A 15,627-nucleotide genomic window follows, 5' to 3' on the forward strand; every position below is an offset into this window, starting at 1 on the left:
AAGCTGGGGAGCAGCTGCGATATGTGGGGTGCTGCTTTGTTGGAGGCAACACAGGACCGACTGTAGCAACAGCCAGTGTGAGATGCCCGAGAGTCTGTCAGGGTGTGAGAGGGATGTGCTGGCACCCCAACACTTTCCCCCCAAGAAACGAGGCATGGTGAGAGCCCAGCAAACGCTTTATTGCCAAGGACAGAGCTTCCCTCAGGCCCCAGGCACAGAAAAAGAATCTGCCTCCCCACATCCCATACCAGATCAATCCATACACACAAGCAGGTTCTAAGTGCCGAGAGCCAGCCCCGGCACCCTCTGCCCAGTCTCAGGCAACAGTCTCAGGGGGATGGAGAGAGCTGGGCAGCCCAGCCAGCGTGACAGGGACACTCCCAGGACCGTGCTGTGCCCCAGGACCACCAACCCAAACACTACTAATGAGCTCCTGCAGGCCTGAGGGTCTGCAGACCCAGCAAAGGTGGAGGGAACCCAGCAAACAGCAACACTTGGGGTGGGCACAGAGGTGGCCAAATCCCGTGAGTAGCAGAAATAACTCTCTGCTTCCCAGGTACCTCACAGCCCTGTCACATCCCAGTGACATCCTGCTTGCCCCCATGTCCCCTCTGGTGTGTACCTGGCCTGCTCGAGGTGCCCCTCTGCTCCTGCTTGCTCAGGCCGATGCTGTGTGGGATGGGGGGGGGTTCAGCCTGGCCTGGGACAGTCAGAGGAGTCGTCCCAGGAGCTGAGCGCCGGGAGAGCTGCCCCAGGCCACGGGCAGGGCGACAAAGCCCAGCTTGCTGTAGAAGCTCAGCTGCTGCCGGTCGGCGTCGCTGACCTGGCAGAACACTCCCCGTGACCCTGCAAGGGAGGTGAGAGCTCAGGGCACTGGGACCCCAGTGCTGGGACTGGGGGCACAGCGACAGGGACCCCCCGCCTCCATAAGGGGATCGATCTCTCCCCTGCCCCTTTGTCACAGAGTGCCCCTGTGATGCCCTGAGACACAGGCCCACATGTCCCCCAGGGCAAGGGGAGGGGACAGTGCCTGGGAGCACTGGCAGGGGACAGCTCCCGGCCCTGGTGGGTGAGGCAGCACTTGGATGAAGGGCAGCACTCGGAGCTCATGCTCACCGTTGGCCCTGAGTGCACTCAGCAGGCAGAGGGCCAGGCTGCGACTGGCCCCCACGTCCAGCACACGGGGAGCTGTGCCCAGCTGTACCAGGGAGGGAAAGCGCCTCAGCACGGGCTGGGGCACTGCCAGTGGCTCTGCGTGGAAGAAGAGCACCGCTTCCTCCAGGGCATCCTGCGGGAGACAAGCACAAGTGAGGGAACCCCCTCTACCTCTCCCATCTCCGCTCCCCTCTGCTCCAGGTGTGCCCTCACCTGTCCCAGAGCTGGGCCGCCTGTGCCCAGGTCTGGGGGGTACTTGTGCCGTATGGCTGGCAGCCAGCTGCTGTCTCGCTGCTGCAGGAAGCCTTCGGCGTGGAGAGCTCCGGCTGCGTAGCCACAGGGACCATCCTCATCCTCCAGCACAAAGGTGTACTCGGGGCTCAGGCTGAGGAAGCTGCCCAGGAGCCTGCCAGGCAGAGCGGGAGCATGGCCGAGCTGAGCCTGGAGCTCCTGGGAAACCTCAGAGCAGCCTCCTCCTTCGTGCCTCAGCACCCACTGACCACCCCTCTGAGACCCCTCAGCCAAAGGGAGCCATTGCAGCCTCCAGCATCCAGGCTGGACATCCACAACGGTGGCTGCCATGTCCCTGCTGGACATCAGCATAAGGATGTCCCTCCTTGTCCCTCCCAGTGAGGCGACTGCCGGCCATGGGGCAGCGTTGGTCCCCACAGGGATGCCAAGAGAGGTCATCTCCTCACTCCCCAGCCCTGCACCATGTCCAGGAGGGAGCCTCAGAGGGGCCACATCTCACCTGTCACCGAGGAGATCCGGGTGGGCCACGAGGATCTCTGCCACTTTGGGATCACAGTCCAAACTCTCCCGGCACATGCGATAAAGTTCTCCCTGGAAGACCCGGATCCATGTCAGCCCTGTCTGTACCTGCTGTGCCACAATGCCAGCCACCACCTTCTGCTGGCCTCGGGCTCATTGCCACAGCACAGAAATTGCCATTCTGGTCAGGCATCCCGAGAGCAGCTGCTGGAGCACACTCAGAGCAGCCAGAATGGCACCAGAAACAACCCTGAAACTCAGATCTCCAGAGAGCCTGAGCACAGCAGGACATCCCCAAATGTCCTGTCTTGGTCACAGTTGAGTTTGCTGCTGCAAACATTCTGATAAAAGCTTTGTTCCTGAAAGGGGAGGTTGCCCTGATCACCCAAAACCAGAGGCAGGACCATGCCCTGCTGTGCCTGTTCCTGCAACGGGCCAGTGGGCTCAGCTGGCTCTTCCTCTCAGCATTGTTGTTGTTGAGGTTCAGCCTGAGCAGACGAGCTGGGCTCGTGTTTGTGGTGGCTGGATTTGGAGTGTTAGCCTTTCCTTGAGCTGGAGAGGAGCAGGGTGAGGGACAGGGGTGCTCGCTGCAGGTACATGGGAAACTTTTAACATTTTGTCCCTCCATATGCAGATTCTCCCTTTCTCTTCCCATGCCATCAAGCTGCTGGGATGTCAGGGCAGGGGGCTGGCACCAAGCAGGTCACAGCTGACAGAAACTGCTGCTCTGCAGCAGGGAATCACCTCATCAACTGGATGAGAGTTTGAAGAAGGGATTTGGACACGGATCCCCACAAGCTCTGGCAGCACCCAGAGCTGCAGGCTGGTGAAGGCTGCAGAAGTTGCCATCCAGACATGTCCTGTTCTGGATTTTTCCTGACATCTGCTCACAGCCAGTGCTGGAGATCAGCACTGGGTCTGCTCAGGAGATCATCCACAACTTGGCAACCCTGCCCTGGTGCTGGTTTATCCAGGGCTGAGGGGGTTCCCTCTCCTGCTCTGCCCAGGCCCCCGTCACAGAGAGGAGAGTTTGCTGAGACCACAGCACATTCTCCACCCCAAGAGTTGCCCTGGACCAGCTGGCTCTGAGCAGAGCTGGACACAAGGACCCTCCCCACCTGTGTCACCCCCACACTGGGAGCTCAGCCTGGGGCCAGCAGCAGATGAACCTACAATTCATCATTTTTTGGGCAGCACAAGCCATGCAAAGGCTCTGGCAGGACCCCCCTCCATGCCACAGCTCCCACCTTGTCCAGGGGCAGCAGCGGGCGCAGCAGGTACAGCTGGCTGGACGGGAAGAGTGGGGGTGGATGGTAGAAGAGGTCACAGCTGTTCCCCACGGGCAGCAGTGCCTGGAAGAGACAGAGCCCATCAGTTCATCCTGACTCCAAACCTCATCCTGGAGACAGCAGCTCTGAGACTCCTGAAACGCCGGGAACCACAGCTGAGGCGCAGAGGCCGCGTGCAGCTTGGCCTTCAGCTCTGCCTTCCCAAGTTTGCAGCAGCTCAGCAGCAGGATTGGGATGCTGGCTGCCCAGTGGCTCTTTCAGCCCCCACAGCGAGGGAGGGACACACTCTCACCTGCAGCTCTCCAAAGAGGCCCCCACGGCGCGCCCAGGGCTCGGCATCCCTCCCCAGCAGCATCGGGGCAGTGATACTCTGGCACCCTGGAAGCAGCAGGACACAGACACGTGTGAGGTGAACAAAAAGCTGCTGGGCAGGGGGAGATCAGCCTCTGGCACAGCTCCAAGGAGCTGTTCCCCAGCTGGGCAGCCCAGGATGGTGAGAATGCGCAGCCCTGCATGCTACTTTCCTAAGGAAGAGGCTCAAGGCACATAGCTCCTTCTCAGGAGACCTGCCCAGGTCATCAGCTGGTAACAGTTCTTGGTTTGTGAGAGCTCACAAGGCCCACAGAGCAACCAGGGAGCCCTAAACCAGAGGACAACTGTGCAAAGTGATGCACAGGCATTCAAAAAACAGCCCCACCTCTCACCCAGGGCATTACTGCTCCCAGAACCCTTTTGCTACACAGGCTAAGGGATCTTTGGGATAAAAGGGCTGAGGAACCATATCCTAGCAATGGCTGTGAGATAAATGGTGAAGATCTGCTCCGATGACTGCTCCCTCCCTGGCAGCGTTCCCAGGGCCATTCCTGAGGAAGGGCAGCCTGATGGTGACAGCTGTGGGGCTGGAGGTGATGGGGGGCAGCAGCCAGACCTCCCCAGGTAGGTGGGTGAGCCAGGGCAGTGCCTGTACTTACAGCCAAAGCAGCTCCCCCAGGTGCCCTTGGGGTCAGGGTCGCAGAGGAGGTGACCATCTGCAAAGGAGGCGAGGTGCTCAGTCAGCAGCAGAAAAAGTGCCAAGGGGACGTGAGCTAGGAGGGACCCTGGCACTGCCAGCTGCACACCAGAACCCCAAATCTCTGCGGTGGGTCCCAGACACCTTCACCTCCTCCTTGGGGAAGAGAACAAGCACTGGGTGTGCCCCGGTGCTGCAGCATCCCGGCGCTCCGGGTTTGGGTAGGTGTGACAGGAGCTGGCAGGGCTGGTGTGGGAACTTAAAATGTCTCTCAGACATTTTTAGAGGTTCTAGGCCTTAGTCAGAAGCATTTTAGACTCTGGTAGGCAGCTGAAGAATAGCTGTGATTTTGAGTTTGAGCTATGGAATGAGTTACTAACTTTAGAGGTGGAATAAGCAGTCACAAAGGGTTAGATAGTGTAGTAAAAGTAATTACAAAGTAGAGGGGAAATTTTTTTAGTATTGTACAGGGAGGTTTTAACACTTGTATAGGGGGGTTTTTACTTTGTACATGGGGGTCAGAAGTTCTAAGATGGAGGAAAGCGGGCTGACCCTGTTCTTCCTCCTTCCTTTTCCTTGCCTCCATGTTCTTAGTGATGTTGGCATTCACAGATTGGTTTAGAGTAGAAAAGCACTTTGTAATTTAGGTAGTAGGTATTGGGGGAAAACTATAAACATGTAATACATAATATATTATATAAAAGATAGCAGCAGCCCTGGGCGGGGGGAGAGAAGAAGACACAGACAGAGAGGATGTCAGGGTGTGTGTGAGCCTCTTCTCAGGCCACTGACCAAACAGCCACAGCCCGAGAAGACAATCTTTTAGATAACTAACAATAAACTGCCTTGAAACCAAACAGCGAAAACCCGCGCAGTTTTTCTTTAAAAGCACAGGTTGGAGAAAAGAGTTTCACCAGCAAATGGGACTCCAGAATAAGGCCGGGGCTCTCACGTACCCAGCCAGAGGACGAAGGCGCTGGCGGCCAGCAGCATGTTGCGGATGTCCCAGAGGTAGGGGTGCAGGTCGTAGAGCAGCGCCCTGCCGGCGGTGCTGACCAGGCGGCTGTGCAGGCGGCACGTCCGAGCGCAGAGCAGCTGGAAGGACTGAGCCCGGCCTCGCCACCGCCTGCCCTGCGTGTTAGGAACAAAACAGCCTGGCCGGGACACCTAATTGCTCCTGGGAATCACCTACACCCCCACCCGAATTAGGACTGGGATGTAAAATAATCCAGTGGAATCATGGGAGGGGGTTTTGGGGATGAAAAACACCCCGAAATGAAGAAGAGGGGCACAGTGGAGGGGGCGGGATGGGTGTGCTGGTTGGGGAAAAGGGAATCCCATCCCTAGTCTGTGTTTGACCTGTCACCATAACCTGCAGAGGACCAGATTGGACTGTGGGAAGCAGGCACAAGGAAAACAGACACTCTTCCTGGTGTTAGCAGGAGGGAAGGAGAGGGAGAGCTGCTGCTGGACCTCGGCAGCAGACTCTGCACATCCCCCCACCCTTCTGCTACCAGTGTGCCAGGAGGAAAGGAGAGAGGATGGTCTGGGATCGGGATTTCAGGTACAGACTGGACACCTCTGCACCTCCGGCTACCAGTGTGCCACGGAGACCCCAGGGACAGACCCTACACGGACACTCCAGGGACAGACCCTGCCCAGAGACTCCAGGGACAAACCCTGCACAGACCCCAGGGACAGACCCTGCACGGACACTCCAGGGACAGACCCTGCACAGACCCCAGGGACAGACCCTGCACGGATACTCCAGGGACAGACTCTGCAGCCTTCTCCCCCTTCGGCTACCAGAAGAAGCTACAACACCCCCCTGCCAAGCTGACTTCTTAACAAAGAGCTGAACATTCATAAAGGCATTCATAAAGGCCCTGTTCATATCACTGGGGACACACCGCCTCTCTGTCAGCCACCCTGGGGACACACGAGCCACCCCAGGACCAGTCTTACCCCGCAGGCATCAGGCGCCGTGGCCGGTACCCCCACGCTGAGGCTGTTTGCCCGCAGCCACCGAAAATGCTCCAGGAGCTGCTGTGCCAGAGCGCCGTGGTGGTAGGGCAGGTAGAAGAGCTCCACCAGCATCCGCACCTCCTCCAGGGTCAGCGGTGCTGTAGGGCTGGACACGGCCTCCTCTGGGCTCAGTGGTGCCGTGGGGTTGGATCCGGCCTCCTTTGGGGTCATCGGTGCCATAAGGCCAGACTCAGCCTCTTCTGGGGTCATCGGTGCTGTGAGGCTTGGCCTGGCTTTTTCTGGGGTCACTTGTGATGTGGGGCTGGTCCTGGCCTCCTTGGGGATCATGGGGCCAGATTCAGTCTCCTCTGGGGTCACTTGTGATGTGAGGCTGGTCCTGGCCTCCTTGGGGGTCATGGGGCCAGACTCAGCCTCCTCTGGGGTAACCTGTGATGTGGGGCTGGTCCTGGCCTCCTTGGGGGTCATGGGGCCAGACTCAGCCTCCTCTGGGGTAACCTGTGATGTGGGGCTGGTCCTGGCCTCCTTGGGGGTCATGGGGCCAGGCCCAGCCTCCTCTGGGGTCACTGGTGCCATGGGGCTGGTCCTGAGCTCCTCTGGGGTCATCTTTGCTGTAGGGCTGGTCCTAGCATTGTTGGGGGTCATAGGGCCAGGCCCAGCTTCCTCTGGGGTCACTGGTGCCACGGGGCTGGTCCTGGGCTCCTCTGGGGTCACCTGTGCTGGGGAGCTGGTTATGGCTTCCTTGGGGGGCAGTGGTGCCATGGGGCCAGGCCCAGCCTCCTCTGGGGTCACTGGTGCCATGGGACCAGGGCTAGCACCAACCTCATCAGTCAGCGGGGCTGGGGCACCAGGGCTGGCACCAGCCCCAGGTCCTGGGGGTGTCTGGGGCACATCAGTCCTGATGGCCTCAGGCTGGCTGCTGCTGGGAGACTGGACAGGGCTGCCATCCCCTGGCCTGGCATCACTGGTGGGCAGGGAAATGTTCTGAGTGGTGCTGGCCCCATTGCTGGAGCTCGTGGTGAGGCTTGGGCTGGGGAGGGTCTCAGTGGCCACCGGGATTCCTCCACATTGGGCACTCCCAGCCACGCTGGGCAGAGCAGAGGAGGGCTCACAGCTCCCTGTGGCGAGCTGGTCCCCAGCCCTTGGAGGGCTCTGCTGATGGCCAGCAGGAGTCCTGCTCCCACTGTCCCTGTCAGGCTCTGAGGTCACCTCCCTGCACCCCTCCTCTGGTGCACAGGGCTCAGGATCTGCCCCAGGAGCAGATTTGTGGGGCTGAGGGTCAGGAGTGACCTCCTGTCCTCCCGCCGTGCCAGGCTGCAGCTTTGCTCCTCCCTTGAGGCTCACACTGGGGTGTCCTGGGGTCCTTCCTCCTGCCAGAAAGGAACAAGAGGGAAGCTCCTTTGGCACCTGCATGGAAGCCACTGCCCATGGGGCAGGACAGTGCCAGGGACCTCCATCCCTGAGCTGGCAGGGGCTGAGCTGCCAGGACCCTGGGCTCAAGTTCAGGCCCCTGGGGCTGGTGAGGCTGTGGCTTTGCTGAGGCAAACACTGCAAAACACCAAGCTCACCCCTGGCTGACCTCTTCTTCCAGAGCTGGCCCAGGCTCTGGTTCTGCCAGCCAAGGAAACCCTCTCCAGGCTGCAGCCATGGTAGGAGCACCCACGGGGCAGCACGGCAGGATGGACACCCACACGTGCCCAGCGTGGCACGCACGGCCCTGCTGCCACACCAGCCCCAGAGACCCTCCAGATGGACAGGGTGGGGCTTCCTCACCCCTACTCCAGCACTCCAGGGATTGAGGGATGATGATTTGCTGCTTGTGCAAATGCACTGCCTACCTGGCTCCAAGGCCTGCTGGTTTATCTCAGCCACCCACTCACGCAGCGCCAGCTCCAAGGCTTCCTGGGGGCTGTAGCTTCCATCCTGAGCACCTTGGCTGTCCTTCAGGGCTCCCTCCATTCCTGAGGAACTGCAGCTCATCAGCCTGGGCAGCCCTGGCTCCGTGCAGGGCTGGGCACGGATGGGAGGGCACAGGTACCTGCATGGTCAGGGTGGGCACAGCTCCCCAGCTCGCTCTGAAACCAGGTGCCCAGCGTGTGTATGGGGATGAAGTTGGCCTGGAGCTCACAGTTGGGGTTGAGGAGCAACCCGTGGAGCTTGGACATGAGGCCAGGAGCACGGCCCATGTAGGGGCCCAGGAAGACACGTCTGCAGTCGTAGTCGTTGGCGTAGAGGTTGTCCCAGATGACGGGGCGGCGCCTCAGGACAGCCTCCACCTCCTCCAGCAGCTCTGCTGAGAGCTCCTGTGACACCACCTTGGGGCCTGGGGCATCAGGGCAGGGACACACGTGGGCCACAGGGTCCATCACAGACACACAGCAGGGACACACGGACACGGAGATGAGGTTGCAGCCACCCCACCCACGCTCCCCAGTCAGGACAGCAGACCCCCAGCTCAGAGCCCTGCCTGGGGGACTGCACACCCCAGTGTGGGGCACCACAGCGGGGTCACTCGCTGGTGGCTCTCCCAGGACAGCCTGTGACCGCAGGGTTTGCAGACACTGCACGCGGCCACACACCCAGAGCTGGTCTTGGTGCTCACCTGTCCAGATGACACCGATGCCTGGGAGCAGCTCTTGGCCGATGGTCTGCAGGTAGCAGGACTGGCTGGGGCTGGGAGAGCAGAGAGAGCTGCAATATTCTAGGGAGAGAGCACAGAACATCCCCTGAGAGCTGGGGACCAGGAGAGGAGAGGCTGCTGGGATCATGGACTAGTCCTAGTCTAGTCCTGAGACAGCCAGAGCTCCCCTGTGTTATGTGTAGTAAACATAATTTGCACCATTCCTTGTATGAAATGTGTAATACTGGATACTTGTTAGATTATGCTCGTTTTAGAAGCACCCCCCACCCTCACAGGCAAAACAAAACCTGATTTACAAGTAAAAGGATGTGACTGCCGGGAGATGGGGCACTGATCATCAAATAAACCACCCAAGATGGACATCGTGGAAATCCTCAGGCAGATCCATGTGAATGCAGCGTTCAGTAAATTTCATCAAGGGATTCAACAACTCCTGACACTGAATTGTTCTTCCTCATCACCAAAACAGAAAATCTTATTAACCTATGGACTCTGAATGGAAGACTGGCTGCTGAAATCTTGGCCTCAGGTGGAATTTTCCCTATAAAAACCACTTGTGCCAGGATGGAGGTGTGAGCATAGGGGAAAACCTCTGCTGAGGCTGACTCCTTGTCACACACCCAGGGTCGATCCCTGGGCTCGGCTCTGTTTTTTTTTTTCGTGGCTGGCTAGATAGAATTTGACCGCTAATAAAACTATTTTTGTTTTTAATTTGGTGGAATAAATTTCCATTTATAACACTTGGCAGGGTGAGGAGTCCAGGCAGAGCTGTGGGGGCTGCCAGGGCACTCAGCTCTCAGCAGGGCCAGGGGTGCAGCCAAAGGGCACCCCACTCCCCGGGGGCTCCCCGCTTTGGGCAGCTGGGGCTGCAGGGCTGTGGGCAATACCTGTAGGGCAGAAGAGGAAGACGGAGGGCTGGCCCAGCTCCTGGTACACCTCGTTGGCCACGGAGGCCTGAGCCTGTGCCAGGGAGGGGAAGACATCTCTGTCAGCTTGGCACATGCAGGGGTCGATGTCGTCAAAGAGCAGCGCGAAGGAGCGGCACCCCATGGCAGCCACCTGTGGGCACAGACAGGGGCTGCTGGGATCCCTGGGCAGCAGAGAGCCCCAGGGGGCTGGACAGGGGCATCTGGGCACGGCACAGCGTGGGGCAGTTCCTGCCTGGGCAGTGCCAAGGGAGTAGCAGCTGCCCATGGAGCAACCCCACCATGCCAGCAGCTCTTCACCCACCCTGGGGAACTGTGGCTCTGCTCCAGCCTCTGCCATCCCTCGGTGCTGCCCAGCAAGTTCTGGGGCTTGGCTGATCCTTCTCCTGCCCCAGAGAGCCCTCAGCTCTCTGTCACCATCACAGGGACAGCACATTGGCCACTGGGCAGCCCAGAGCTGGTGCCTCTGTGCAGCAGCAGGAGGGGTTTACACCCCCACGCCAGCCCACGGGGTGGGCACAGGGACCACACAAAAAACCCACATGTGCCCCTTGCCTGGGAGCAGTGGGATGAAGGAACAGCCCACGGGGCGGGCACAAGAACCACACAAAAAAACCACATGTGCCCCTTGCCTGGCAGCAGTGGGATGAAGGAACGGCCCACGGGGTGGGCACAAGAACCACACAAAAAACCCACATGTGCCCCTTGCCTGGGAGCAGTGGGATGAAGGAACAGCCCACGGGGTGGGAACAAGAACCACACAAAAAAACCACATGTGCCCCTTGCCTGGGAGCAGTGGGATGAAGGAACGGCCCACGGTACCTGCCTGAGTTTTTGCTGCAGCAGGAGCCGATCCCCAGCGCTGGAAAACACCATGTCCTGGCCAGCAGAAATGGCGAAAATAAACTCCACCTCCTGCTCTTGGGCAGCTTCGATGAGAGACCGCATGCGGGCTGGGGACAGAGCACAGCGGGCCTGTGAGAGCTGGGAGGCGCCGTGGGGCGGGACGAGGGATGGAGGGGACAGGGGATGGAGGGGGATGAGGGATGGAGGGGGACAGGGGATGGAGGGGATGAGGGATGGAGGGGACAGGGGATGGAGGGGGACAGGGGATGGAGGTGGACAGGGGATGGAGGGGACGAGGGATGGAGGGGGACAGGGGATGGAGCGGGACAAGGGATGGAGGGGAATAAAGGATGGAGAAGGATAAGAAATGGAATGGGACAGGGAATGGAGGGAATAAGGGATGGAGGGGGATAAGGGATGGAGGGGGATGAGGGATGGAGGGGACAAGGGATGGAGGGGACAGGGGATGGAGCAGGACAAGGGATGGAGGGGAATAAGGGATGGAGCAGGACAAGAGATGGAATGGAACAATGAGTGGAGGGGAATAAGGGATGCAGGGGACAAGGGATGGAGGGGACAAGGGATGGAGGGGAATAAAGGATGGAGAAGGATAAGAAATGGAATGGGACAGGGAATGGAGGGAATAAGGGATGGAGGGAGATAAAGGATGGAGCAGGATCAAGGGATGGAATAGGACAAGGAATGGAGGGTGCAAGGGATGGAGAGGGACAAGGGGTGGAGGGGAATAAGGGATGGAGGGAGAAAAAGGATCAAGCAGGACAAGGGATGAAGGGGGACAGGGGATGAAGTGGCACAAGGGATGGAAGGAAACAAAGAACGGAGCAGCACAAAGGGAACAGGGGATGAAACAGGACAAGGGATGGAGGGAGAGTGAACTCTGTGAAAGGAAGGAGCTGAGGTCATTGGGAGGGGAGAGGCTCCAGGAGGACCATTTCCACTCCCTTAAGACACAGAGGACTTCTGACAAGGGTCTGTGTGCCTGGGTATACTCAAGCACATTGCCTGAGACCCACATGGGAGGCTAGGTGGGTCCTTTAGGCAATTCCATATGATGGGCACGGTCTGGGAGTCCTTGGCAAGGTCTGGGGGCTTCCCTGCAATGGGCAAGGTCCTGGCAGGGTGGAAAGAGCTGGGACACGGCCCATGCTTTGCCCTCAGGGACCTGTGATGCCTGCAGCCCCCCGAGGGGCCCAGCAGAGCCGCTACCTGCCTCATGCTCTGTGTAGGGCTCTCTCCAGAGCAGCCGGTGCTTCAGCTCATCCTTGGGCGCGTACATGTAGCAGTTCAGCCCCCGGCGCTGCAGCCTGTGCAGGGAGAGCAAAGAGTCAGCCAGGCTCCTCACGGGCTCTTGGAAACAGAGATCTCAGCCAGGAATCCCAGTGCTGAGCTCTAAGGTTTGTGTCAGACACCAGTAGGGTGTGAGGATGTGCCCCCTGCGAGGGTGGACACCTCCCTCTTTTGGCACTTCTGTATGGAAACCATTGGATATATTAATTTAGTTTTATTTATCCTCCTCAGCAGACAATGTTTTACATTTTCCCATGGTGAACAGAGTAGAAAGCACTTAACGTATCACATTATACAAGTCCCTTATTTTATTTCTTTCCAGGTAAGAAAAATATTGATGGACATGTCACCCTCATGTGTCACCACGTGAACACACCCCAGCCCAACACCAGACAGGACCTTCTCATTCCTGAGGTACTTTAAAACATCACAGCTTGTTTTCCTTCCACATTCTGTACCTGTATCTCTGCTCTCTGCACTCTGGTCCTTAATTACACTCGTCACTGCCCACACTGTCACCACGGGAGGCCCTGCAGAGCCCCAGGTCACTGGTGGCAGGTCCTGTCAGCGCTGCTCATCCCCCTGATGCCCCGTGCATGGGCAGCAGCCGCTTGGAGAAGAGCTGCACACAAACCTCCCATCCCAGGGACACACCCCGAGCACATCCTTGTGCCACAGGGACACAGACATGCATGGGGACACGGCAGGGCCACCCACACCAGGCAGGGATGGCAGCCTGAGGACACAGCAGCCACCCCTGCTCAGGATGGAGAGATGTTCTCCGTTCCCATCCAGCGAGCCCCGGCTGGCTGGGATTGCCCGCCTGGTGTCCTGCTGGTGGCAGCGGGATGTGCGGAGCCCCAGCACCACCTGCCGGCACGGGGAGGCCCCGTGTCCGTCCGTCCGTCCGTCTGTCCGTCCGTCCGTCCGTCCCGCAGCACCCGCGGCCCCGCCACCGTGAGAGCGCTGGGGCAGGGGGACACTGCAGAAGCGTGAGACCCCCTTGGCTGCCACCCCCGCACCTTCTGGAGAGGAAAATTCAGGGTACTTGCCATTGAAAGAGAAGTTTCCTCTGATCCATTGACCATGGTCTCCCGTAGAAACCTGCAAAAGGGACAGAAAAAAAGGCAAAATGCAGTTGTTGGAAAGTGCAGAGATGCACTGCCAGACATGCAGCACCCATTCTGCTGTTGGGACTGCTTCCTTTTTCTGCATGTAGGAAGATCTGGGAGGTGCAGAGCTGTCTGCAAAGCCGGGGAGAAAGGATATCCAGAGGAACACTGACCCCTTCCCCTGGGACAGGCTGATAAATGGGTTTGGAGAGATGCAGATTTGACAGCTCCTCAAAGTGGAGGTTAAAGGGAACCTGCCAGAGTCCCAGCACAGACATGAGATTCAGCAAGAGAAGAACCTTCAGCTACTTAAATTCTCTTCCAGATGCAACGTGAAGGTTCACAGAAAATCCATTATGTCTTGGACAAGGATGGCAATTGGACATCAAGGTGTCTTCCTGCTTTCTCTCTGCATCATGGGCAACTTTGGAGTCAATCACTGCAATTTCCAGCAGCCGGGGCCAAGGGGAGCAGACACTTGGGAAATGACAGCATTCCCAAAACTGGGTGGTGCACAGGGGCAGGCTGCACTGACTCCATCAAGCTGGGAGAAAGGACCAGCTCTCCATGTCTGGCCAGTGTCACCTGCATTTCCCAAAGTGTCTGAGTGTCCCAGAGCTCATCTGCCCCCATTCCCTTGGCTCCCTTTGGCAGGAGCCCACCCTGCAACCCCCAGCACCGGTCCTGGGCAATGGTGAGGGGGCTTGCACCACAACAACACCCACTCTCCATCTGTCTTCTCTCTGCAGACAGATTTTCTACCTGCCTGAACACCTACATGGTTATTCCACGTACTTTGAAATAATATATGGTCACCTTGCTATGGTCACACACCCCACTGTGCCAAAATTTGTGGCCACTTGAGAATCCCAGCAAACATTTCACCTCAAAAAAAGTTATTTCTGTGGTAAATAATTTGCTATTTTGAGATCCCAGCGAGGTCCCCAGAGTCCCTGTATGGCCCCTGCAAGTGACACTTTCACAGCACATGTTGCTGTGAGCTGGCGTGGGCTGGCAAGGAGGCCTCTGAGTGCTGCACACACCCTGCCAGCAGTGTTCTCCTGGAATGGATTTGCCAGCATCATCCCTGCCCTCTTCCCCAGGTCAGCTCTACTATATCAATGATTCACGTCTGACTCATGTCAGCTTCTCCACCCCTGCATTTCCTGTTTATTTTACATTTGTTTGCACGGTGCTCCTGCACCCTCTCAGGTGAGGCAGAGGGCAGTGCCCCTCACAGTGCTGCCAGCAGAAGGGCAGATGATTCTGCCTGGTGGGTGCTCAGCTCCAGAGGGAGTTGGGGATGTGGGGAGGGAGAAGCACAGAGCTCTCCCTGGCCGGCTCTGGCCACGGGTCCTGCACAGCTGTCCCACGGGTAGGGTGGGCAGGGGGGACACACCGGGAAGCTGCCCCGAGTCCAGGGCAGCCAAGAACCCCTTGCAGAGCTCTGGAGGCCGAGCAGAGGGTCCCTGTGTCCCTCTGGGGGCTTTGATTCTGCTGGGGTGGCTGCAGGGCTCTCTGGGGAGAGCTGGGAGCATCCCAGAGGTGCTGGTCCAGGCCCCTGGCAGAGATGGGGCCCCACTCCCACCTCTCCCACAGCCTGGGGCCCTTCCCGAGCCCGGTTCACTTCGGGTGGGTCGGAACAGCCCCTGCAATGCCCGGGCGAGTCGGGCACCGGCCCCAGTCGCGGCCCCGGAGGGACTTACCTTCCACCACGCCGCAGAGGAAGCGCGGCCGCTCCGCCATCCCCGCGCAGGAGCGGCCCCGCCGGCCGCAGGGTGCGCGGGGGGGGACGGAGAGATGCGCGGAGGGATGGAGGAGTGCGCGGAGGAACGAGGGGAGAGATGCGCGGGGGGATGGAGGGGGAGCGGGGGGATGGAGGAGTGCGCGGAGGAACGAGGGGAGAGATGCGCGGAGGAACGAGGGGAGAGATGCGCGGAGGGATGGAGGGGGAGCGGGGGGATGGAGGAGTGCGCGGAGGGATGGAGGGGAGAGATGCACCGAGGGATGGAGGAGTGCGCGGAAGGACGGAGGGCGCGCAGAGGTGGAGGGAGAGATGCGCGGAGGGATGGAGGAGTGCGCGGAGGAACGCGCGGAGAGATGCGCGGGGGATGGAGGAGTGCGCGGAGGGATGGAGGAGTGCGCGGAAGGACGGAGGGCGCGCAGAGGTGGAGGGAGCGCGGAGCGATGCGCGGGGGGATGGAGGGTGCGCGGGGAGGGATGAGGTGTTCGCGGGAGGGGATGGCAGGTGCGCAGGGGGACGGAAGGATGCGCGGAGGGATGGAATGTTTGCGGGGGACGGAGGGTGCGCGGAGGGCTCCGCGCAGGGGCGGCTCCACCGCCCGCCCTCCCCGGCGGGGACGCGCTCGCCGCAGCGCAGGGGGCGGCCCCGCGGGTGGGGCCGGGCCGCGGGGCGGAGCGGGGTGGGGGGGTCCCCGAAATCCGTGCGGAGCCCCTGCGAGGCGATGCTCCGGCCGCAGTCTCGGAGCCCGCGGACCGGAGCCCCCGGCGCTGCAGCCGCCGCCGCCTCCGGTGTCCACGGCAGCTCCGGTCCGCCACGTCCCCAACTGCGGGGGTCCTCCCGGTG

The 15,627-nt window shown here is 59.8% G+C and overlaps 1 protein-coding gene across 1 annotated transcript; it reads right to left on the reverse strand.

Moving 5' to 3' along the window:
* Nucleotides 1-158: 158 nt before the first annotated feature.
* LOC110468741 (protein O-GlcNAcase-like) lies at nucleotides 159-15,419 on the reverse strand. The gene is made up of 17 exons (XM_031504600.2): nucleotides 14,747-15,419; nucleotides 12,981-13,032; nucleotides 11,848-11,945; nucleotides 10,597-10,727; nucleotides 9,736-9,907; nucleotides 8,810-8,908; nucleotides 8,246-8,530; nucleotides 8,046-8,168; nucleotides 6,190-7,577; nucleotides 5,181-5,355; nucleotides 4,187-4,243; nucleotides 3,508-3,593; nucleotides 3,174-3,278; nucleotides 1,907-1,998; nucleotides 1,369-1,561; nucleotides 1,117-1,288; nucleotides 159-846 (listed from the first exon to the last, which is right to left on the reverse strand). Exons 1-17 carry the CDS (start codon nucleotides 14,784-14,786, stop codon nucleotides 710-712), a joined length of 3,405 nt encoding a protein of 1,134 aa, XP_031360460.1. The 5' UTR covers nucleotides 14,787-15,419; the 3' UTR covers nucleotides 159-709.
* Between the last annotated feature and the right edge of the window lie 208 nt (nucleotides 15,420-15,627).

This window comes from Lonchura striata, chromosome 4 (genome assembly GCF_046129695.1).
Source record: "Lonchura striata isolate bLonStr1 chromosome 4, bLonStr1.mat, whole genome shotgun sequence".
In the NCBI taxonomy this organism is placed as follows: domain Eukaryota; kingdom Metazoa; phylum Chordata; class Aves; order Passeriformes; family Estrildidae; genus Lonchura; species Lonchura striata.

What these genes read in the sequence shown, in the direction of transcription:
- LOC110468741 (XM_031504600.2), bottom strand. Translation starts at nt 14,786, where the DNA reads ATGGCGGAGCGGCCGCGCTTCCTCTGCGGCGTGGTGGAAG. An exon ending in TGCCCACCCTGACCATGCAG is followed by an intron (nt 8,169 to 8,245) that starts GTACCTGTGCCC and finishes GCAGTTCCTCAG; the next exon opens with GAATGGAGGGAGCCCTGAAG. An exon ending in CCAGCAGGCCTTGGAGCCAG is followed by an intron (nt 7,578 to 8,045) that starts GTAGGCAGTGCA and finishes CCTTTCTGGCAG; the next exon opens with GAGGAAGGACCCCAGGACAC.